Source organism: Cornus florida, unplaced genomic scaffold (genome assembly GCF_030987335.1).
Source record: "Cornus florida cultivar Cherokee Brave unplaced genomic scaffold, ASM3098733v1 CherokeeBrave_3.0.0_Hap2_Chr10, whole genome shotgun sequence".
Lineage (NCBI taxonomy): Eukaryota > Viridiplantae > Streptophyta > Magnoliopsida > Cornales > Cornaceae > Cornus > Cornus florida.
The window spans coordinates 90,443,976-90,470,029 of NW_026775580.1; the positions used below are offsets into that span (position 1 = coordinate 90,443,976).

Here is a 26,054-nt window from a genome sequence, read left to right on the forward strand (position 1 = left end):
TTTGAAACTATACATGCATCTGTTTCTACTTTTAGAGGGGATGACATTTCTGTGCCAGAAATTTTTTCAAATTTGTGAGATAACAACTTCTCAATTCCCATGATTCATATGCATCATTCTCCAGTGGGAGATATTGCATGTATGACTTTGATCTACCGTGAATATAATGTCCCATGCCATCAAAAACACAGACTTCATTTTGGATTTTCTACGAAATTACATTCCATAATGTGAACTTGAGTTTGACGTGTTAAATCTATCATGAAATTATGAGATTGAGATATAATACGCAGATTTATCGGTTGAAATTTTAGCACTCATTTAGCTCTTGGCTTGCATAACATTACGATCAAGCTATTTCATTCTTTCCATCGGGTAGTGGATCCTTCAATATATTAGGCTTTGTTGTGCATCAAAACGATATTGTTCTAAAATTGCAATCTATGCATCTTTGGTTGCTTTGGACATGTTACACTGTTATATTTGAAAATAAATGAGTGTTGGTGTTGCATTGTCCGAAATTAAAGGGAAAAATTGCATATGCACCAAAACAAAGTATTGTATAGAGGGTGGTACGGGAGAGAATCTGAATCCCTCTTTGGGATTCAAAGCATTGTAAGCAGTCTGCTCGGGTTTTCTTTATCACACGACTTGGAGGAGGAGGAATGGCTTTAATTAAGTTGACTCAAAAAGACAAAGGCACATTTACACGTAGATTTGCATTAGCTGAGTATAAAGAAGGTTATAAAAGGAATCTACTTTTGATTTTTGTGAAGTCCTTTAAGACTTCACCAACAATCCGAGACTTGAAGACAACGTATTATTAAGTTTAAGTTAATGTGTTTATACATATTTTAATAATTAGACTAGCACTTTTTTATTTATTTTAATATTATTTTCGTTTCAAAATTTCTATTATTATACTATTGATTTTCTATTTTCTATTACAAAATTATTATATTGTTAGATTCTTATTCATCATTATATGTGAATTTTATTATTATTATTTTTTTCGAAAAGTCATTATGTGTGAAATTTTCAAAACAAAGGGTACCACTGCTTACTTTTAGTAATAATCTCCCCGGCTTCTAGTATCCTTGGATCTACACCATCCACGTGTCTGTATCCCTTAAAGTTGTGTTTATCAACCGTTAGATCTCTGCTTACTACTCTTACCCCATTTCAAAATTTTGTAAAAAGGAAGACTTTTGAATGATTGATGCGATGGGCTTTCTTTGTCAATGAAGCAAAATATTGTTTAAAAAATAATTATAGGGGTACAAGTTATTTAAAAATGAAGTTCACTTTGGTAAATATACTTTTTCTCATTGCAAGAAACATGAATTTGATATCATTTTAGTGACGATAACTCACACCATTTATTTTAAGAAGTAAAAGATATATTATTAATGCGTGCCAAATTTAATAAATAGAATATATAAACTTCGATTAAAAGGCATGATTTATTTGAGATAAATTTTAATTTTTGGTTTTATAATATCATAATGGTCTTTTAATTTGTCAAATTTGTGTCACCAAATAAAATCTTATAGTTTTTTAGGTTCTCTAATCATCACTAATTCAGAAAAAATCGGGGAAAAAAAAAACATCACTAATTAAACAAAAAAAAAAAAAAGTCAATTAGCTAAATACTAGTTGAACAAAAGAAAATTTATCAATGGGTGAGATGTCACCAACTTCGATATACTCTATCCTTCTATACTAGTTGTTATTATTTGAAAATAATAATTTTTAAAAGAATATGCATTGTTCCTTTTTTTTTTAAATTATTAACTTATCATTTTAAGCGTAGAAATGTGTATATTACTGAGTTGGATGATTTTTGAAAATTTTAAAGAGTAATAATGTAAAAATGGCATTTCTTTTGATTGAAATTTCAGATGTGACCATTATTTTTGAAGTTTTTGCCATAAACAAAGAAGACAGAGTACATTTAACAAAAAAAGAAAGGAAAAAAAGAAGACAGAGCTGCAACTGCAGGGAGAAGAAAAACAATCAAACATGCAGAAGAGAAAGGCAATGAATGATGTCAAAAGTTGCGACTGATCACAGTCTAGACTACTAGACTCGTACAGCAAGTCGTGATTCCTTCCTTTATGCATGTGCGCTTGAAAAAGTAGCGTCTTTATAACGGGTCAATCGCAGTATGTTTCCAAAGTATTGCAAACAAAATTGAAAATTTAGGTTTTCTTTTTCTGCGCTTTCTTTTAGACGAAGTTGTCGTGTTCATCTGTGGAAGCCATGGCCGATCTAAGAAATTGCAGGTCTAGTTTCGGCTCTCTCTCTCATTATTTTTGCCGATATACATAATATTGTGTGTGTAACTGTGTTTATATTTCTATGAGCCAACAATGGCCTCATCTTTGGTGGCTATTAGGCTATTGCAATCTATAAGCCAACCACGACCCGTCAATCAACAATTACTGCATTGGTGACCCAATTTGGTTGTGCCTCTAATTTAGCTCTGTTATAGGGGTCTGGTGGTGTCTCTAATTTATGGTCAACTATGATGGTCTCCAAATCACCAACCTGTGATGAAATCATGTTGGTTAGATTCAAACCCACATATGCTTATATGTATAAATTCATGGAGTGGAGAGAGAGAAAAATGGGTATATATATGTGTGTGTTTTGGTTTATATATGTGTATATCTATATATTGGTTTGTATGTCTAAACTTTATGATCGTTGTTCAGAGTGCGTTTATATATTTCGGATTATGGCTTTAGGTGCATGGCTTAGAGAGAACTATATTATAAAGTGATATACGTGTTTTTGCATAATAAGGTTAGAGGGAGAGAGTGATGATGGGAGGAGAGATGAGAGGAGGTGTCGGCGGTCGTTTTGTGGGTAGGTGTTTGAGAAGAAGAGGTTATTTTGAAAATTTCACTTTACTTAGAATGGATTAGTTGGTAATTTTACTATTCAAAAGAGTTAACTCATAGCTCAAAAGATATTTAAGTCTTGTCAAATCATTAAAACAGTGTCTTTTCAAATGAAACAAATGTTGGGGGTGTCATTATCTAATAATAGACTAACCTGTAGTCCCTCTGTCCTACTTTAGTAAATGGCAAATCCCAACAACGTGATTGTACTTTACTTTTTTATTTATTTTTATTTTTTATATTATGGTGTCCTCAGGTCTCTTATAATTATTCAATAATTCGTCATTGAACAGGGGCAATTCCCACCATTAATAAAAACTTTTTAACACCTCAATTAAATAAAGTGAATGCCTATTTTCATTTTTTACAATAATAAAACAAAGTTTTTAAATTAATAACGAATATTGTTCTTTTCTTATTTTTATTTCATGACAATAACGTTAGTAGTTAATGGGCAGAGGAAGGGCAGGTAAGGGTGAACAGTTCGAATAACCACTCCAACAACACACACTTGCAATAAGAATTTTGTTCAATCTTAATTATTTTGTGATTATTAAATAGTACTATCTTGTGGACGGATGTGCATGGACAGATGCGAGAAAATAACAAAGTAAGATTCTGACAAGTTACCATACACGACCCCACATCTATTGGTAGGATTAACTCCTACTCATACAATGCCTTGTGGATTACTAAGCCCAAAAACAAAACTTGGATTCAAATGGAACAATATTGTACAAGCTAAATGAAATTAGTGTCCGGAAACCAGCATAAATTTGTCAGTTAAATATGCCCCTCCATTTCATTAACAATGGATTAAATGATAAATTCTGATATAGAATTGCCACAAAAGAATCATTAGATCATTCAAATTAGAGCATAGAGCTAATATATATACTCCACATAATAAAAAATAAAATAAAAATTAATTTTTTAAAATATATAAAATAAAAATTAATTTTTTAAAAATATATAGATTGCAATTAGAATTGCAAATGGACAAAAGATGCATGAACTCAATCAAAACTTGCTGCATTGTGATTTGGTTGCTTTTCGAGAGAGTCCCCTGTTCAAATTTTGCAGTCTCCCCTCCCCTCTAAGAAGTAACTACTAAACCCCAACATTAATTATATTTATTTTACTAATTAATGAAAACCAGTTCAATCCAATGGCATTTTTTAAGTTGTTAAATATATTAATTAAATCTGAACAATTTGTCACTAATTTTATTATGCACCATTATTTAGTTTGGACTTCCATCAAACATAAATTTAGCATTTCAAAACCTTAAAATGCAATTCAAGTAGATCCATCTTTGTCGCGTGTTATGAGCATATTATTTGACCAAAGTTTTCTAGCCTAATTGGTAAGATACTGTTAATTTTTGGACGGCATGAGTTCAAATCTTGTCACCTCCTAACATTTACCTTTCAATAAAAAAAAAAAAAAAAAAACATATTATTTGGTGTAAAATCTTTAAAATGTTTTTCCAAAAAAAAAATTTCGAAGGCCGTGTTCGTTGTATAGTTTGAATCTCAAGTTCTTGTCCGATTATCTCCCCCCTCACCACACACGCAGACACACATATATGTAAAGGCCTTCTGGCCCTTCTCTCTCTACTCTATTACTGGTTGCGGAATCGAACCCGTTTTGATTACACCCATATGAATGAGCAATGCAGATGTGGCTTTAGCGTGGCAAGAGAGGTGGAGATCATCTGTGAGGCTGATTTTTCTCATATTGATAGAGTTTGCTCTGGAGCCGGTTCTTCGACGAACGTTCAAAGAGAATCTCCAGGTGTTGTGGCGGCCGGTTCAATCAAAGTAACCCTCCCTCCATCCGTCGAAGAATTGCTCCACACCATCTGCGTCAAACATTCACAACCACCTCCAGACATGCCTGTGAGGAAAGAGCTCTGTTCGCTCGGCGAAAAAGCCGCTCTTGACCTCCTCAGAACCATCTCTGGTTCCAAGGAGATTCGAACTCTCAATGGGTTCATTATTTTCATGGTCAGGAAGCACCGCAATGGCTCTTCTCAAGAAAGCGACTGTAGCTCTCCCCAGAAACAAAGTTCACCCAGTCCCTCAACTTCCAATCACCATTGTAAGCACTCCTCTCCTCCTCAAAATTTCATATGTTGATGTTGATTATTACTATATCTCTGAGAATGTTGGGTTTTAGGGTTTGCAGTTTGATTTTCATAGTGCACCCAGTAATCATCTCTATGGCTAATTAAAGATGAATTTCCGTAGCTTTTTATTAAATTTATCCAGAAAATTAGGGTTTAAAGAAAAACATTTCGTCCTTTATGCTCCTGTTTCTTAATAAAATTTCGTGGTTTGTGTTGTGTATTGGGCATTCTACATACACGTTTGTGCGAATTCTGCTTTCTGTTTTTTCTTAGATGTATAAAAACTTGTTCAACAGTGTCATTTTCAACTAAGTATTAGTTTTGGCACTTTTTGTGGACCCAGATGACTATAGTCCTCACTCACCAATCCCAAAGGATCTGACGTCCCCCTCTTCAAGATTAAACAGGGCAAACATGCAGCAAATAAGTGACCAATTATTGGCCCTTGGTGAACTTGAATTCAGGAAAGCGTTTCTGATTTTAAGTTATATTGGGAGGTAATTTTTATTTTTTTCAAATTAAAATTTGTGCTACATTACTAGTTTCAGGTTGTGAAAATTGTGTTGCTTTCACGTACAGGAACAGGCTGGAGAATGTTATGTCTGCCAATGACATTCTTAGACTGAAAGATATGCCAATGGGGCCTTTGGAGTCTAGAGTTTGGACTGACTATGGCAGGAAAAATTGTGAGGTGGTGGATCGAGTGAAGGTCAACTTCAAGTTTGAATATCATTTCTCTTGCAATGGTTCTATTCTCATTTTGATGCCTTTAAGTTGATAAATTGGCGCAAATGCGCCCGAGTCACTTAAATAACCCAAGAATCCCATCCCAGTTCGTTTATTGTTCTTTACTTTGATATATACTCATATGTCATGTTTGATACTTCTGGCTTAAAGTACGAGACTGCAAATATTTCCTATCAAATTTGGTTTCTTTTATTGATAAATTTTTCATAGTCATGCTTATCAACTACATCCATAATGTATTATTGAAAAATGTAGAAATCATTTAACAGGTCTTACCATTAAAAAAGAATATAGCGACTTTCTGTTTGAATTGGTTATAAATTTTAAAGGAAACCTAGATGACAGTGCACTGGTCAAAAGAATATATTATCTTTCTTAAATTGGCAACTGTACATTATGTTTTCTTGACATGTACACTCAGTGCTGCGTATAAGATCTGTGATCTAGTTATATGTCATGTACTCCATCTCAGAATTCTTTTCAATATTTCAAGTGAAGTAACATAATGCCAAATGTTATCTCTGTGAAATAAATTTTGTTCTCTGTTATATTTTTGGTTTACAAAATTGATGTATTCACATTTTTAATGTAAACTTCTTGGTTTCAATGGTTCACTAAATAGCAAAATATAACATAAGCTTATAACCCATCATATTGTGCCAAAAAAAAAAAAAAAAAAGGAAAGAAAAAGAAACTTAGTGGATTGACTTAAATGAGTCACGGGTTTGTTTTATGACATAAGACAGGTAATGCTGTCCGTAACATTGGTTTATTTAGTCATTAAAGAAGCATTCTGGTGTCAAATATGACTTTATTTTATTTTCTTGTTCATCTGCAGTATCTTGACTGGGATTCTAAAAAGACGTATCTCTATCACTGTCATGTTGATCCAGATGGAAGTTATAGTTTCAAGGTTTGTATGTCTGCTATATTGTTCATTCTTTCGAGAATTAGTAATTTATGTTTCTCTCTCCCCGCATACTCCAGACATTGTGTTGTTTTTGTGCTTATTGTGCGTCTCCAGCCATTGTTAGTTTGAATTAAATTGTCTTTATAATGATTTGTATGGCAATGGCTACTAAGGGAAGTTATCTTTTCTCCTCATTGACTGATGTGGATTCCACTATGGTATATTACTCATTTATTACGGAAGACATGTTGCTATTTAAGTTATGTTGTCATTCAAGCTGGGAGGTATTTTATGTTTTCAGAAATGCACATGCACACATACACAAACAGAGTTGGGGGTTGGGGGGATTTTTCTCTTTCACGAATCAGTTAGGAAGAGTGACATGGCCACATTGAGGGAAATGCTAGGGGATGAGGAAGACCAAAATTAGCATGGGTGGTGTTAGTAATAAAAGATATGAAATAATCATCCTCCAAGAATATAGTATCAATGCTTACCAATCCTTGAAGAATAAAATAAACCAATTGAAGAATAAAATCGCAACAGTAGAATTCCAAAGAATCAATAAATGATTTTCAAAATTACACGGTGGTGTGGTAGTTCGCTAAGGGAATATGGAGGGCTCCTAATATTCCGAAGTTGAGGATCGAGCTTTCATGAGGACAATTGAACTATCACCATTCCTACGCATACCAAGTTGCATCAAGTTTGAGAAGAAGAAGTTTATGACGGAACAAGTGTGAATAGGTTATACAGATCAAATGAGATTGTAATGAGTATTGAGTGGAGAAGAGAAAAAAATTTGTAATGATAGGAGGGAGACGTTGCCAGGAATAAGGAAAAAGAAGAAGATAGAAGTTGAGAATATGGAAAGTTTCACCAATTCCCACAATGACTAAATATATATTCAATAATTACGCTGGTGTAATGATAATGATAGAGGAGGATAAAAACGTGGAATGAGAGAGGAGGGGGGGGGGGGGGGGGGGGATAATTATAGCAATCATCTGGGCCCACTATTAAATCTATTTATTGGTCGGGGTTTAATAATAGAAGAATTTTTTCTTTTTATTTTTCTTTTTTATGGAAGTTATAATATAAGGAAATAAACAATTTTGGGGCCTTTCTATTGGCTGGGGCCTTAGGCGACCGCCTAAGTCGCCCAAGGCTCCAGCCGGCCCTAGGTCAAGCTTGAGTTTGGGACCTTTGAAGAATAAAATAAACCAATTGAAGAATAAAATCGCAACAGTAGAATTCCAAAGAATCAATAAATGATTTTCAAAATTACACGGTGGTGTGGTAGTTCGCTAAGGGAATATGGAGGGCTCCTAATATTCCGAAGTTGAGGATCGAGCTTTCATGAGGACAATTGAACTATCACCATTCCTACGCATACCAAGTTGCATCAAGTTTGAGAAGAAGAAGTTTATGACGGAACAAGTGTGAATAGGTTATACAGATCAAATGAGATTGTAATGAGTATTGAGTGGAGAAGAGAAAAAAATTTGTAATGATAGGAGGGAGACGTTGCCAGGAATAAGGAAAAAGAAGAAGATAGAAGTTGAGAATATGGAAAGTTTCACCAATTCCCACAATGACTAAATATATATTCAATAATTACGCTGGTGTAATGATAATGATAGAGGAGGATAAAAACGTGGAATGAGAGAGGAGGGGGGGGGGGGGGGGGGGGGGGATAATTATAGCAATCATCTGGGCCCACTATTAAATCTATTTATTGGTCGGGGTTTAATAATAGAAGAATTTTTTCTTTTTATTTTTCTTTTTTATGGAAGTTATAATATAAGGAAATAAACAATTTTGGGGCCTTTCTATTGGCTGGGGCCTTAGGCGACCGCCTAAGTCGCCCAAGGCTCCAGCCGGCCCTAGGTCAAGCTTGAGTTTGGGACCTTTGAGTCATAAAAATGTGCATGAATCAGCTCCAAGGTACCACTAACTGATCTTAAATGGCTCGGCTAATTTCTCTAACTAGATGATTCTTTAAAATGTTTAAGAACTATTTAACTACTATCTGCCTCAAACACTTGAAAGGTTATGACTTAATCCAACAAAATTATCAAGCTCTTACACTTTCGTTTACTTGTGCTTAGAGTGTTAATAGACTTGGATGAAGGGACAGATGCAAATGGGGATTCTTTAATCTATGACCTTGCTGAACCAGAGCTTTGATTCATGTTTGATTCACTGCAGTCTGAACACAAGCCATCAAGCATTTGTAAGCCATATATTTTGTGGTGTTATATGGGTGACACTAAGATTGTTATATCAGAGGGGGCTTGGGGGCTTGGGAAAGTTGAGTTCCTGACTATCGATAGCTAAGCCAACTAATTATTTTCTAATATTCAAAGTTATGTTTTTTTCCCCTTTTATTTTCTTAAATTGTTTAAGAAGCGGAATTTGATCTTTACATATACAGCAAGTAATATTGTGTTACAACCTTAATTTTCCAGACAAAATGTTGTTGTAGACACCTCAAAGCACGTTAAATTGTATTTCCAAATTAGATAGATAAGTAAGAAGTTGATAAATGATTTTATTTATTTCTTCTTAAAATCCAACTTTCCTAAAAGTCGTATCTTTTTTCAAAATAATACTAAAATCATATCTTTTTCAAACATTAATATTTACATTGCATGTAGTTGCCTGATATTTTGACAATAATATCTGTTAGTGATTTTTAGAACCAAGTATTAGGGATTAATTTTCTGTGTGATTGTGATTAAAATATTTTCAGCATGACTTGGGTTCATGCTTACCTCTTGATCTTCGGATCATATTTCTCTTTCGAAAATGATTCACTATTATTGAAACAACTGACAGTCACTCGTATATGCATCCAATATGACTTAATAGTTCCATACTACTTTCGATCTAATTGTTCAATATCCTCGTCAGTTATTCACTTGAGAGTTGAGAAGATAAATTGTTACTACTTTGGTTAGTTCCTAACGTCACAGACTGTTTCAACCTGCACATTATGTATTTATCATTTTATTTTTTGCGTTGATAATGCTTTTAACTACAAGCAATATCAACACGAAACAACTGAAAGTCACTTATTCTCTCATATGCATCCGATATGACTTAATTGTCCCATAGTACTTAGGCACGTACTGTTCAATGTCATTGCCTGTTCTTCATATGAGAAGATAAACTGTTGCTACTTTTGCTAGTTCCTAACATCAAATATAGACGGTTTCAACATGCACATTATGTATGTACTTAAAATTTAATTTTTCGTGTTGATATTGCTTTAACCTACAAGAAATTATAATGTGACTTTATCATTATTGCTTTCTTATTTTTATGGACTGTCACACCATTGGTTTTTATAATTCAGGGTCCGTATCTGAAACCAACAAGAACTCACTTGCAACGGGAATTAGGAGACGATAATGTATTGCTCGTGAAATTTGCGGAAGAATCCCAAAATTGTACAAAGTTTGCGATTGATTCTCCTAATTATAGTGCTCGGTTCAACAAGATTGGTGAAGATGGAATTTTTGTTGGCTTGAGGCGTTATCGTTTTTTCGGTGATTGTTTTCTTATTATGTTTGAAGTATTTAATTCTTCCGCCTTGCTTTCCTACAACTATAAATAGTAATTTTCAATTCTTAATTACCTTGAGACGTGACAGTTTTGAGGTAGGTTGCACAAAAAATGTTAGGTATATGAATCACATGTTGACAATGTCCTACTCAAAACCTTGGTTGTATTGTGCCAAAGTGTCATGAGTCATATGAATAGAAGAAACGTTGATGGATTTACAGGCATAAATTCACAAAGAACACGATGGTAAATCCACATGCTCAATCACATATCTAGAGCATAGGTTAATGAAATTAGAAAGACCTTAGATAACCTGATTTTGGTATTGGTGTGGCTGCGGCTCAATTTATGTTTAAACGTGTTTGTGAAAATTGGCTTTCAAAGTATTAGTTTTGAACAGGTTTTGGAATAGTGTTTGTGATGGAAAATGGTTTGTGTTGATTGACAGGTCAATCAAATAATTTTTTTGATAGGCCGTTCAATCAAAGGGCTCTCTAGTAGACTTTGATTGATAGGCGAATCATTCGAACTTTTCCGGGAATTTTTTATTATTGAACTACAGTAATCATCAATTGCCGTCTCAATCAATCAAGAGCTTCCCAGTAGATGTCGATTGATCGAGTCCCGCGAAAGTTTTTTTTTTTGAAAATAGATCATACCATATTTCTACAAGGATTCTGCTTACCAAAACATATGGGTTACCTATATTTGTTATATATGTGTGTTTATTGTCTAAGGTGTGGTTACAAGCCATTTAGGGAGAAAATCCTTGGGAGAGAAGTATATCAAATTGAGTGTTTGACAAAGAGAAGTATATCAAATTACCAAGGCAAATAAATTCAACTGATACTGAACAGAAATGAATAACCAAGGAGAAGCAAATTTTGTGGAGCAAAGTCTGTTGACTGGAGTGAATCAAGGGCCTGAAGGTTGAGTGTGAGTTAGATTACGGTCTATGTCAAAAGCTAACTAGGGTTTCTGTGATGTGGGTGTTGTCAGGGGCTTATTTGTTATTATTTATATAATGTTGGGGCTTATGTGTAATTTCTGAAACTTGTTATTATAAATAGAATGTGGTGGAAGGATGAATGTATTCTTTCATTTTCTCTCTCTTTCCTCATCTTTCTCTCATTTTCTCTCATCCGCTTTCTTTTCTTTTTCTTCTTCTTTATCACTCACTCTTGATTTGATTATATCTTAAAGTCAACATGGTATCAAATCATGAAGCTCTAGGTTTGTAGTTGAAACCCTAGGGCAAGTTTGTGTATACCCTAGTGGGTGTGAAGGGTTTTGAAGAGATTCCAAGATGGGATTTGTTTGCAAGGAAGTAGTGTTAATCACATCCACACGTACCGCGGATCCAACTCCACGGTGAGTTGGCTGGGGGTCACACGGGGCAACGCACCGCTGCTCGGGGTTCGGGGCGAGGGCTCGAAAAAAAAATATATTTTGGATCTGTTTTTTATCTATTGCAACCTCGATCGGTGGTTTTTTTTTGTGTTCGCGAGGTTCTGCAACGACGACTTTTTCTTCTTCGTTCGCGATTCTGGTATGGTCTACTTTATTGCTTTCTAGGGTTTGTGTGGTGACTGTGTGGTCGTTTTTTTATGTATCTCAGAAGACGGTAATCTCTTTAGTTGAAGTTTGTGTGTTAGAGGGGGTGTTCTCTACGTATTTTGTTGCTATTTTTGTTTCTGAAGATTGTATACCTAGAAACTGTTTGATAAAATGTTTGGCTCAGAGGTGACTTCATAAGAAGTTGGGTCTTCTCCTAGTTTGACTCCTATATTGGGAGGTTGCAGTGAACACCATCCAGGCCTTTGTATTACGATTGTTAGGCTAGATGAGACGAACTATATGGAGTGGGCTCAATCTGCTCGTATAGGATGATTGACCATATCGAAGGGACTATCACGTATCCCTCCAAGAGCGATCCTGAATTCAAAGAGTGGAGTGCAAATAATGCACTAGTTATGACGCGGTTGTTGCAAACAATGCAGCCACAGATCATCAAAGGGTTTCTGTTTGTGAAAACAACTAAAGAGCTATGGACGGCTGTGGAAGAGACGTATTCCTCGGTTGGTAATTTTGCAAAACTGTATGAACTCCAACAACAGATTTCAAGATTCAAGTAGGAAAACCAAATTCTTGCTACATATTACCACACTCTACGTGGTAAATGGGAAAAGTTAGATCACTACCAAGACTACATATACCTATGTGTGGAGCTGATGTTAAAGCATTTCGTGCTATGGTAGAAATGAATCGAATCTATGAGTTCTTGGGTGGTCTGCATCCGAGATACGAGCATGCCAGGGTATAAGTGTTAGGCAGATATCCAGCCCCTACTTCTGTTAGAGATGTGTTTTCGTATATCCAGGCTGAGGAGAGTAGAATGAAGGCTATGTCTGCACCTGTATACACTAAGCCTGAGCCAAAAGTACCATTGTTTGAGAGGTTTGCTATTGCCATACAACAATGGAACAAGACCAATCCTCCAAAAGAAGGGAAACAGGATGACAAAAGCAAGTTGAGGTGTGATCACTGTGGGCGTATGCGCCACACTAAGGAAACATGCTGGAATCTACACGGTCACCTTACTCCAGCTCCTGCTAATACGAATGCTAGGCCAAGGCCTGGTCCATTTCGATTGTGAGACTGCTTCTATTAGTTATGCCTCCTCAGGGCCACCTAGTTCTTTGTCCGGGGCTGAGCTTGATGCTCTCCGACATCTACTAGCACAACATTCCTCCGTTTCCACCTCTAACTTTGCTTAGATAGGTACCTCTCATTCGACACATTAGGTTTCCACATTATCTGGTGGGCCACCCTGGATCATTGATTCAGGAGCCACTGATCACATGACTGGTATGACATCTGATTTTTCTTCGTACAGTTTATGTCCTGGTAAGGATAAGGTTGGAGTGGTTGATGACACCTTCACCTCCATTGCGGGGAAGGGCACTATTTATGCATTTCCTAATCTTACCTTATCCTCTATTCTTCATGTCCCAAAGTTTACCAATACCTCCTTTCTGTCAGCCACATTACAAAAGGCTTGAATTGTAGTGTAACTTTTTTTATTCCATCTCACTGTGTGTTTCAGGATTTGGACATGGGGAGGATGATTGGAAGTGGATGTGAGGATAATGGCTTGTATTTGCTGAACACGAGGCCAACTTCTTATTATGTTGCAAATCAATTTATTGTTAGGAATAGTAATGTCAATAAAGATCTGTTAATGTGATGGCATAATAGACTAGTGTATTTACCTCTTCCTGTTTTGAAGCATGTGCTTCCCCAGTTTACTTCTGTTGAATCTTTTGAGTTAAATTGTGAAACATGCGTTCTTGCCAAACAATGTAGTGTTTCTTATCCTACTAGTATTAATAAAAATACAGCTCCTTTGGAGCTTGTTCATTCTGATGTGTGGGGTCTTGAATCTACTACTTCGTTACTTGATTTTCGTTACTTTGTTGTGTTTGTTGATGACTTTAGTCGATATACTTGTCTTTATCTTATGAAAATCAAAGATGAAGTTCATTCCATTTTTAAAACTTTCATAGGATGGTAAGTACTCAGTTTGGTTGTCCCTCAAAATCCTTCGATTTGATAATGGAGGAGAGTTTATGTATGGTGGTCTTGCCTCCTTTTTTGCTGATAACGGGATTGTCCATCAAACCTCTTGTGTCGATACATCACGACAGAATGGTGTAGCTGAAAGAAAAAACCGTCATATTACGGAGGTGACCCGTTCTCTTCTAATTGGGATGGGAGTGCCTAAAAGTTATTGGGCTAATGCAACCTTAACAAATATATACTCTATCAATCGCATGCCTTCTAAGGTTCTTGGCTATCAGTCCCCCTTCTTTGTCTTACACCATGACACTACCTTGTTTATTGTCCTTCCGAAAATGTTTGGTTGTGTTTCTTATGTTCACATTCATCATCGCAAGGACAAAATGAACCTAAGGCAATCCGATGTGTCTTTCTTGGATACTCGCCACTCAGAAAGGGTATCGGTGTTATAACCCTACCACTCGTCGTCGCTTTGGCTCCATGGATGTTACATTTTTTGAGTCTGTTCCTCTTTTTCAATTTTTTTTTTTTTTTTCTACTGCTTGGGATTCTCTACAGGGGGAGACTATTATACAGGTAGAGAATCCGTTGTCCATTCAGAGGGAATGCCCCCTTCCTTTGCCTGTCCCCATTCAAGGGGAGCTTCTTACTGAGGTGCCTATCTGTAGTCCTCTTAACACTAATGATTTGTAGCAGGGAAAGCAACCAATTGTCTACACTAGGAGGGGCAAAACAAGTTATTGACTCACCCGAGGACCAAGAAGTCTCCCTTGATCCAGGTAATTCCCAAGTTGACATTGATACTCCTTATTCTTTTCCCAATAGCATTCTTGTTGATCTTGATGCCCCCATTGCCTATCGCAAGGGTGTTCGTAGTTATACGAAGCATCCCATATCTCAGTTTGTATCTTATGATGCCTTATCTCTAACATATCGTGCTTTCACTTCGTGTATCTCCTCTGTATCTGTTCCTTCTAGTGTTTCAGATGCTCTCAGTCAAACTCCATGGAAAAAAGCTATGCTTGAAGAAATGAAGGCCTTTGAGAAGAATGGTACTTCGGATATTGTTCTATTACCTAGGGGTTAGAAATCAGTAGGCTGCAAATGGGTCTGCACAATAAAGTATCATGCAGACGGAACAATTGAGAGATATAAAGCTCAGTTAGTTGCAAAGGGCTTCACTTAGACCTATGGAATTGATTTTCTGGAAACATTTGCTCCAGTTGCCATGATGAACTCTATACGTGTTCTTCTTTCTTTGGCAGCTAATATGAATTGGCCCTTATTACATCAGTTGGATGTAAAGAATGCTTTCCTTCATGGTGATTTGGAGAAAGAGGTGAATATGACTATGCCACCAGGGTTTAAGCTTGCCAGTGGTCAAAATTTAGTGTCCAAGCTAAATAAAGCTTTGTATAGGTTAAAAACAGTCGCCACATGCTTGGTTTGAGTGGTTCGGCACTGCTGTGAAAAAAGTAGGGTACACATAGAATCAGACAGATCATATTATTTTCATCAAGAAGCACATGGGCTACACCACTGCCCTTATTGTATATGTTGGTTATATTGTTATCATTGGAAATAATCCAGAAGAGATTCGTCGAATGAAGTCATTTTGGGGGACAGAGTTCGAGGTTAAAGACCTCGGATCATTGAGATACTTTCTTGGCATCGAGATGTGTAGATCGAAGAAAAGGATGTTCATTTCTCAATGGAAGTATGTGTTAGATTTGTTGGCTGAAACAGGCAGGCTTAGAGTTAGACCTATTGATATTCCTGTGGAGCAGAACTATAGGCTTAATGATGTAGATGGAGACCCATTAGATGATATGGGAAGATTTCAGCGATTGGTTGGGAGACTGATTTACTTATCTTTCACGTGCCCGGATATTGCCTACGCTGTTAGTGTGATTAGTCAGTTTATGCATGCTCCACGTACACCTTACCTTGAGGCAGCTCATCATGTTTTTTGCTACCTCTAGGGTTCACCTGGTAAGGGGATATTGTTTGGCAGTCATGGCCACTTGCGTGTTGAAGCCTATACTGATGCTGATTAGGCAGGGTCTGTGACAGTTCGACGATCTACTTCAGGATATTGCACATTTGTTGGAGGTAATCTTGTTTTATGACGAAGCAAAAACAGTCTGTAGTAGCTAGATCTAGTGTAGAGGCTGAGTTCAGATCCATGACACATGGGTTTGTGAGTTGTTATGGCTACCTAGAATGTTGGGTGAGTTGGGTTATCCTGTTTGCGAGTCAATGAAGTTGTATTGTGACAGCAAGACTGATATTAGCATTGCCCACAGTCCAGTTCAACATGATAGGACAAAGCACATTGAAGCCGATCGACACATCAGCAAGAAAAAGCTTCGGCTTGGGCTGATTTGTACTCCATACGTCAATACACATGATCATGATCAGGTTGTTGATGTTTTAACTAAGGGTGTGAGCAAGACTAGCTTGCAAAATATGTTCGTCAAGCTGGGCATGATAGTTGCACCAGCTTGAGGGGGAGTGTTGTCAGGGGCTTATTTGTTGTTACTTATATAATGTTGGGGCTTATGTGTAATTTCTGAAACTTGTTATTATAAATAGAATATGGTGGAAGGATGAAAGTATTTTTTCATTCTTTCTCATTAGCTATGTTACATGGGACTCGGGTAAGTGTTTCAAATGTAGGTCTGTGTCCAAGTGTCAGATGTATCATATTTTTAAACAAAAGTACACAAAGACATTGCTAAAAACTCATTTTTTATTTAATATTTTCTTTTATTTGCCGGAGCTAAACAACATTTTTATGGAACATAGTGTTCAACATCAGCATTTCACTCGTTTTGAAACAATAATTTAATAAAATTAGAATTATTATATATATTTGTAGGTGCATATGCAACAAAATGTTTTGGACCAAACCCATACATTGCCTGGATTTCATGTGTCCTACACGTGTACTTCATGTAATTTTGAACAGTCCAAGTAACATGGCCCATAAAAAGAGTGTGCGTGTGATCTATCTATTTATTTAATCATCAGGAATTCTGTCTTTATCTCTCATAATCTCTTTGCGTATCCATAAATTGTGGTGTGAGTGAAGTTTTATCTGGAAAAAACTGCATTTTTGCAAATTGCTGCCACTATAATCTTTCGATTACTATTGTCCATATGCACAAAAAACGCGGCCAATCATCTAGATTCCTTTACAAATTATAGTATTCTGATAAAACAGTTGATTTTAGTCTATCCTATGGCGTCCTTTTCCTTCTTCCTCTTCCTTTTTTTTATCTTTCTTTCTTTTATCTTTTTTAATTGATATTTATGAGTCTTGTACTAAGTTGAAACAGATGGTAATTAAATTACAGTATCGATATGGAGAGAGGTGGTTGTCTAATATTATCTATAAGATTTGGACAAGCCTTTTCTTAGTTCTCTAGATTAGCCTATAGAGTATAGACTGATCTTGAGTTGTTAATAGCTGGATTATGATACACTTTCAAAGATCGTGCCTTGGGCAGCTTGAATCTTGTTTCTCTATAATGTTAGCAACACTATATTTTTTTTGTTCATGTAATGTCTTTCCATCTTATCTGAGAATCAGATAGACATCTTTTCTAAATTAGGAAATGGCTTGCTATATTATATTTCGCTGCGGTTGCTGGTAACTTGTAAAATTAATGCTTTTTCAATTTTTTTTTTTTTTGTAAACTAAACTGTTTAGAATTCTAACATGATAAAATATTTATGCATTTTTCACATGTATGTTGAAACTGAGATGTTTAGAATCCTAACATGATGATTTCTCTCTCTTTCCTTTTTTTTTTTTTTTTCGTCCTTTCATTAGTGTTTAAAGATGGAGGAAAAGAGGAGAAAAAGAAAAATCCAACTTCGTCAACCGTAAAATGCTACTTTGTTCGAATGGAGTCTATTGCTCCTTGTGATGAGGGGAAACCTTATGTTTTGTCTAACAAAACAGTTGATGAAGCAAGGTGTCTTTTCATGCATGCACACATGGTGTCCAGCATGGCTAAATATATGGCTAGGTTGGTACCACTAAGACCTACTTATTGGGTGCCCATTTCTGAGAATTTAGCACTCGCAAAGCTGAGAACAACTATGTTCTATTGGAATGCAGGTTTTCCCTGATTCTATCGAAAACTATAAAGCTTCAAGTTAATCTTTCTTCGGTGCATATTGAAAGGATTGAAGATATACCTTGCCGGGTATAATTTTTTCTTAATCTTTTTAATACAACAAATATTGACTCGTATGATCATCAACTGCTACTTCTCAATTTTTTTTTTTTTTTTTTTTTTCAAGCTAACCTACTGAATTGCAGGATGAAAATGGGCATGTTGTCTGCAATGAAGATGGAGAGCGTCTGATCCATACCGATGGAACTGGTTATATATCAGAAGATTTAGCATTGATGTGTCCCAAAGATTTTTACAAGGCAGAGTATATCAATTATGAAAATTTTGAGGTGCATTTTCATCACTGTTTTTCAGCTAAGCATATATTGTACTCGTAGCTACTTTTGTATTGAGATGCAGCATATGTATTATTTTGTGCTTTCAGTATTCGTATTTTGCTGTTTTGTTGATTTCCTTGGAATTATTCCTATTTGGTTGCTGATATTCTGTTCCCATGGCACACGTTGAACCTATGCTTTATGCTTCTGATATTTTTTTATTATTATATTTTTTTCTTTAGAGATTTCTTGAATGTGTCAACTCTGGGAACAGATCATTAGAATTGAGAGGAGAAGCTCGCAGTAGGGAACCGGTACATGTGTATTACTTTTTCTGGTTAATTGCCTTTTATTTTCTTAGAGATTTTAATTGTTGATGTTATTTCTGTTCATTATTATTGTTTCTGACATTTGTTTTCTCTCATTTTCATCTTCTTCTAGCCTTTGCTAACACAAGTACGTTTATTCAATAATGGTTGTGCCGTCAAGGGAACCCTTCTTGTCAATAGAAAGGTATAAATGCTTTTTTTTCTTCCCTTAATCTTTTATTATTGGCAACAAACATATTACATCCATTGTGATTGGTGCAATCAATGTACAAGTTTGTCTAGACCTGATTTGGCTTTAAACATACTCCCCTACTATACCCCAAAATTGCTGCATGGAGTAGGTTCTTCTATCCCTTACCAATATCCATGATGGTATGTCTTTTTTGTCCCATTCCTTTTTCTATTGGGAGATTAGAAATGATGAACGAGACAAAGATATAGACCAAATCATAAAACAACAAATAAACTAAATTTATGATCAAAAGTTTATCCAAATTAGAAAAAGGAAGAGAGGACCAAAAATATTGAAGTGAACCATATAAAGCAGAGAGGAGGGAGAGAGGCGGTGATGATGTAATGTTATAACCAAGGCTGTCAGGATCAGGATTCTATGTAGGATCGATGAGGGGTTCATAGGATCGGGATCGGATCGAGGATCGTAAAATTCTATGAAACTATTAAACAAGTAACTCAAATTAACTTTCTAAATCAAAATATCTTTGATATAAGTAGAGAATAAGGCTAAACAGCCAATATGAACAACATTCTTGAAAGTTCAATTAACATTAAAAGATACTAAGACACATGTACAAATTGGAAAAGGGAGAGAAACAAAGAGAGAATTGTGCAATCAGGCAACTGAGAAATTTAGTTGAAAATATTACTTTTTGGTTCCAAAAAAGAACAAAACAGAGATTAAAAAAAAAAAAACCACAAGTCTCTTTGTTTTTGTTTCTGAATGGGCAAAGAATAGGTGGGTAAATAGAGTTCTTTTTGTCTCTTATTCTGAAAAGGAAATAAGAAAAGAGAAATTAAGAATGATAAAGCAATATAGAGGATTTTTTTATAAAAATTTTTGAGTCATACCTTTGAAGTACAGAGCTACCTTTGATGTTGGGTCTCTGTTTTTCGTTTTTTACTGCAATTAGGCTATGTTTAGAAGCATTAAATTTCTTTGTCCAAAAGGATTGTAGGCCCAAATAAATCCATAAAAAGCACAAAACAACACGATTTAGTAGGATTGGTAGGATATGCTATTTGATTTTACAATCCTACTTCCGATTCTACCGATCCTGCAGCGATCCTACTTCCCAGTGAGTTGTCATGGGACTCGGATCAATTTAGCAATTTGGGATCATAAGATTCTACGATCCAGATCGGGATTTTAACAACCATGGTTTTGACACAATTGTGAGCTTAAATTGTGATGGCGTTGATGATGAAGTTGTGGGAGGGTGAGAGGTGAACTGGATGTAACAATATTTAATAATTCATGAAATGTAGGCCATTTAGGTTTTAAAAGTCAACTATGTGAAATTCTTTCTATGTCTTTTTTCTGAATAATGATAATACCACCATCATGGTCGGAACTTGACACGCACTATCTGAAAGTGGCGGATAGGATCGTAACAATAGGCTTTCATAGTCAGAGTACGCAAACACCCCATCTAGAACTAGAGGGGGTGAATAGGTCTTGAAATCTAAATAATTTACTTGAATCAAAATTTGAATTTCATCTATTCAATTAATTTTCTATCACAAGTATGTAAAAATAGATTGCGTAGAATAAAAAGCTTAAAATTATCCACACATGAAAGGTAAACTGCACTAGGTTACAAGACTCTGAATCCATATATCCTTTAGTACTTGTGGCTCTGACTCACTCCAAAAGCTATGTTACTGCCGGTTATTGAATTCTGCACCTCGCGATCTTCTCGTCAACCCATACTTGGATCTTCATGACTAGTCACGCCCGATTGCTTGTTTGTCGTGTGGAACTTGTTGGTTTGAAGTCCTTGAAGCTCTAGGATTCATATATTTCAACACTCATGAGCACTCACCATCTATATGATGATGAACAAGAGAAATATATAGTATAGCAATTGGATTTGGAAACTACTGTTTCACAACCATCCATTGATCGAACAGGTTCAAGAACTGGAATGTAGCTTAGTGAGCTTCGATTAATCCTCGATCGATCAAACTCCCGGTCCTAGTTCTATTAGGACTTTTGTTTTTCAAGAACACTTCAATGTATTCTTAAACACAACTTTAAAGACCAAAACATGCAATCTAGAAATTTTAAAATGATTGCATGCATATAACTATCTTGGTGAGTGCACAATATTGAGAGTTGCAATTGCATTTTTACCCTTGTTGAAGCTTTGGACTAGAGATAACTCAATTACTTAGTTTAATAATTTTTTGAACTGAACACAATTAAAAGTTAAAATTCAATATTACAGGTTCTGTTCTGTATAAAATTTGCCAACTAAAGTCCTGTTGACCTAACAGGAACTATTCATCAATGGGGGCATATGATATCCATTATTTACATTGCATCCCAAATTTGGGATTCAAAGGGATGGTAATGACATGTCGATTCAACCCTAGATCCTTCGAAGTAAACATCCACCAAAGTAAATATTTGTAGTATTTGTTTAATAAGCCGTTGTGTTGCTGTTAGTGGAGTCCTCTTTCTCAGCTTTAAATTATAGTTTAATTACTTGTCTATCTTTTTGCATGTTTCTTTTATTTGTTTGTTTTAATTTAATCTTGCATACTGATTTAAATCCTATATCTTAAATATTTTGTAGCTTCCACCTCGAACAATTCAAATTAGACCCTCAATGGTGAAGGTGGAGACAGATTCAAGACTTAAAACTTTACAAAATTTGAACTCATTGGAGATAGTTGGAGTAAGGTATCCTGCATGGCATGATTTTTTCCTTTCTGTAATTTGGGTGTTTTTTTAACTGTAGTTTTGTGAAATTAGCTGTTTGGTATTGATAACTAGTTAGAATGCTACTTACGTTGTAGAAAGGACTCTTTTGAAACCATAAAATATTGCTGTACTCAGAATATTGAACTGGCAAAATTTCATTTTAAGTGTGTTGGCAAATACTGTACCAAAAGGTACATAAAAAATTGAAGTAAATTTCATTACGAGCCTGGCTTTGTCAATTGGACTGCCAAAGATCAACCTTATTCAAATGAAGATTGGGGGATGGAGATGGACTTTTCCTGGATATTGGCACTGTTTTTTCATTTGGTTCAGTCAGACTTCAGGCAAGAGAGACCTAGAGGGTCTAGGGTTTTGGTTGGTTAAATAGATTGGACTACCTTGAGTATGGAGACCCAATATGATAAATGTTGGGTGTTTGAACACTTTCAGGGTTTAAAATATATTTAGCATTTGAAAACTAATGCATTTTACTCCAGAGACTAGTGCACCGTTACACATGAAAAGAGGCTCGTAGCTAAAGGTAGCTTCTCTCGCCCAAGAGGTGGGAAGAATTGAGAGCAAAGTGGCGAACGGGTGCATAATGCGTGGGAATCTGCCAAACAGTTCGGGCCAAATCCTGAAGAAAGAGTTGCAAAAGGCTTTTAGTTTCAAATTCCTAATCAAACTAGTAGTTGCCTAAATAGTTCAAACTCTTTAGAGATTACACATACATAGTATTATATACACTCTTTTAAAGACTATAACTATGTCGCTTTAGATTATTACGCAGGGGGTATTAATGGAGGCCACTTGCTCATATGGGGTGGACAGCTGAACCACATCTGAAATGGTTGGGAGGGTGGGAATTCTTCGAATGTGTTGGTTGACTTGGTTCCTTGGTGGAGGATGACCGGAGAGAGGTGTTGGCATTATATATGGTGAGGGATGTCTCCCTAAAGAAGTTTTTTTTTTTTCTGACCTCTTCAGTGTTGCTTCAAATTAAGGGGCTTTAGTTAAAGATTATGCCCGTGTTTCAGAGGTTGGTGTGATATGGGTGCCTGGGCTTTTGAAATGATTGCAGGATTGAGAGTTGGGACTTGGTGGATGCATTCTTAAGGCTCTCTATAGTTATTTCATTTGTGGAAATATAGATGATTTCTTTTGAGACGGACTCCTCTTTGGCATGGCAGTTTGGAGTTCTCTCTGTCTTTGTTTTGACTTCAGCATTCAAGGCATTTCTAGCAATAAATAACTTGGAAAGGAGGAAAAAACTTGTATCAAATTGGTGCTGCACTGTTACAGTAGCTAGCAATATTTGGGTGCAGTTGTTCCTTTGGTTTGGTGTCCAATGGATTATGCGTGACAGCCATACATTTTAGGATATAGAGCTCCCTGTTTGTCGAAAAGGAAAAACATTGTTGGATACTAGTTTTTATATATTTATTTATGTGCAATCCAAAATTCGTTACACTTATTTTGTTGACCGTTTAAGTGATTTGAATTTGTTAGCCGATATATGTTAGCCTAGAATCGTGGGATTTGACGGTGTAATTAGTGGGATTTGACCATGTAATTATTGTTATAATTGTTCAAACTGATGAGAGAGAGATCATGATGGCTATAGAAAATGTGTTTCTCATATGTATAAAACCCTAAGCCTACAATGGCTTATATAAAGATACAAGACTCAGCTAATTACACAATGGCCCTACCAACTATATGCAATTACATAATGACCCAAAATAGTCTAACACTCCCCCTTAAGCTGGAGAGTATATATCAAATAATCCCAGCTTGGAACAGATAGTCCTTAACCGATTATCACCCAATGCTTTGGTAAACATATCAGGTAATTGATCTTCAGACTTCACAAATGGAGTAGAGATGCTCCCACTTAATATTTTTTCTCGGATGAAGTGACAATCAACTTCAATATGTTTGGTCCTCTCAAGAAACACAGGATTTGATGCAATGTGAACAACTGCTTGATTATCACAGAACAATGGAGTAGGAGTTTCAACTGTCAACCCAAGTTCTTTTAGAAAATTTTGTATCCAAGTCAACTCACTGGTGGTATGGGCCATTGCCCTGTACTCAGCTTCAACACTAGATCGAGCTACCACCGTTTGCTTTTTACTTTTCCATGTTACAAGATTTCCTCCTACAAATGTGCAGTAGCCTGTAGTAGATCTCTTGTCTGAAGGAGAACCAACCCAGTCAGCATTTATAAAACCTTCCACCTTGAGATGACCATTTGATTTATATAGTAACCAAAAACCTGGAGCTTGCTTGAGACATCAGATAATCCGAAGAACAGCAACCCAATGTGGCATTCTAGGATCTCCTATGAACTGACTTACAACACTAACTGCATATGAAATTTCAGGTCGAGTGATAGTGAGATAAATTAATTTCCCAACAAGGCGACGAAATCTGTTCGGGTCATTAAATAGATCACCCTCATCAGACACAAGTTTTGTATTTGAATCTATAGGAGCATCAACTGGACGACCACCCAACATACCTGTTTCTTCTCATAAGTCCAACACATATTTGCGTTGAAATAAAATTATACCTTTCTTAGATCTAGCAACTTCAATGCCCAAGAAATACCTAAGTTTACCCAAGTCTTTAGTATGGAATCGATTTTACAGAAACAACTTCAACTTAGCAATGTCTTCAGAATCATCACCCGTGATCACAATATCATCCACATACACCACAAGAAAAATGAAGCCAGCTTTAGTGTGCTGGTGAAATAATGAATGATCGGTCTGGCATTTGTTAAGACCAAATTTTAACGCCACCTCAGAGAATTTTCCAAATAAAGCCCGTGGAGATTGTTTCAATCCATATAAGACCTTTTTAAGGCGACAAACAGTGTGACGATACTCCCCTGAGCAACAAACCCAGGTGGTTGCTCCATATAAACTTCTTCAACTAAGTCACCATGCAAGAAGGCATTCTTGACATCCAATTGAAACAACGGTCAGTTACAATTGGCAGCAATGGAAATAAGAACCCGAATAGAAGAAATCTTAGCAACAGGAGAAAAGGTCTCATCGTAGTCAATACCATAAATCTGAGTGTACCCTTTTGCCACCAGACGAGCCTTCAACCGCTCAATAGACCCATCATGAAGGTATTTAACAGTGTAGACCCACTTACAACCAACCGTTTTGGAGCTCGGAGGTAAGGGAACAAGATCCCAAGTCCGATTACGGTGAAGGGCATCCATTTCATCTACCATTGTTGTGCGCCAATTCGAATTAGAAAGAGCATTCTGCAAAGTCTTGGGAACAAAAGTAGCAGGCATTTTGGATAAAAAACAAGATAAAGAGGATGAAACATTATGGTAGGAGACAAAGTTAGAAATGGGATGTGCAGTAACACACGACCGAATACCCTTACGGAGAGCAAAAGGCAAATCATCAGGCAAAGTAGATGGTGTCGGATCCGAAGACTCTGAAGGAGATGGAGGGAGTGAAGTAGGCGGTCGAGGTCGTTGAGTATAAACCTACAAGGGGACAACGGAGCGAGGAGGTGTGGGAGCAGGAACTAGAGGGGGAACAGTTGGCATAGGTGGCTTAGTGAATCAGAAAAATATGGGAGAGACTCAGAAAAGGAGACATCAGCACTAGTGAAATAGCGCTGAAAATGAGGACTGTAGCAACGATAACCTTTCTGAGTGCGAGAATACCCAAGAAAAACACACTTAGTGGCACGGGGGTTGAGTTTGTCAAGACCGAGCCCAAGGTTATGGACATAACACACACATCCAAAGACCCGAGGAGTAAGATTAAACGATGCGGAGTTGGGAAATAGAACAGAATGAGGAGATTTCCCTTGTAACACAGACGAAGGCATCCGATTAATAAGATGACAGGCCATAAGAACAGCATCACTCCAAAAACGTTTGGGAACGTGCATATGGAATAAAAGGGCACGACATACTTCCAGGAGATGACGATTTTTACGTTCAGCTACTCCATTTTGTTAAGTATAAGTACAAGATGATTGATGAATGATGCCTGTAGCATGAAAATAAGTCTCAAAAGGGTCCGAGAAATATTCTTTGGCATTGTCAGAACGTAAAACTTTAATGGAACATACAAATTGAGTTTTTATTTCTTTGCGAAATATTTGAAAAATAGAGAATAACTCAGAACGATTTTTCATTAAAACCAACCAAGTCATACAAGAATGATCATCCACAAAAGTCACAAAATAACAAAATCCATTAATAGAAATATGTTTTATTGGGCCCTATACATCTGAATGAATTAACTGAAAATGACTAGCAACACGATTGGTAGCTCTCGGTTTGAAAGATACACGACAATGCTTACTAAACTGACATGCTTCACAAATCATGGACTCAACACGACTAAGACTAAGATTGGGGACTTGACGCTGCAAAACTGATAATGATGGATGGTCGAGATAACAGTGGCACTGGAAAGGAGACAAAGA

At 36.2% G+C, this 26,054-nt stretch overlaps 1 protein-coding gene across 2 annotated transcripts in view; it reads left to right on the forward strand.

Annotated features, from left to right (window-relative positions):
• The first annotated feature begins 2,169 nt into the window (after positions 1 to 2,169).
• Positions 2,170 to 26,054, forward strand: part of LOC132280104 (probable RNA-dependent RNA polymerase 5) — a 33,304-nt gene continuing 9,419 nt past the window's right edge. The window contains exons 1-12 of one of the 2 annotated variants that reach the window (XM_059782229.1): positions 2,170 to 2,285; positions 4,588 to 5,009; positions 5,381 to 5,534; positions 5,617 to 5,746; positions 6,623 to 6,697; positions 10,056 to 10,248; positions 17,682 to 17,880; positions 17,973 to 18,060; positions 18,177 to 18,320; positions 18,551 to 18,622; positions 18,750 to 18,821; positions 21,454 to 21,560. In XM_059782229.1, the coding sequence (XP_059638212.1) occupies positions 2,263 to 2,285; positions 4,588 to 5,009; positions 5,381 to 5,534; positions 5,617 to 5,746; positions 6,623 to 6,697; positions 10,056 to 10,248; positions 17,682 to 17,880; positions 17,973 to 18,060; positions 18,177 to 18,320; positions 18,551 to 18,622; positions 18,750 to 18,821; positions 21,454 to 21,560 (1,679 nt within the window). In that variant the 5' untranslated portion in view covers positions 2,170 to 2,262. The remainder of the gene's footprint in view (positions 2,286 to 4,587; positions 5,010 to 5,380; positions 5,535 to 5,616; positions 5,747 to 6,622; positions 6,698 to 10,055; positions 10,249 to 17,681; positions 17,881 to 17,972; positions 18,061 to 18,176; positions 18,321 to 18,550; positions 18,623 to 18,749; positions 18,822 to 21,453; positions 21,561 to 26,054) is intronic. The other variant, XM_059782230.1, reaches the window with a different exon arrangement.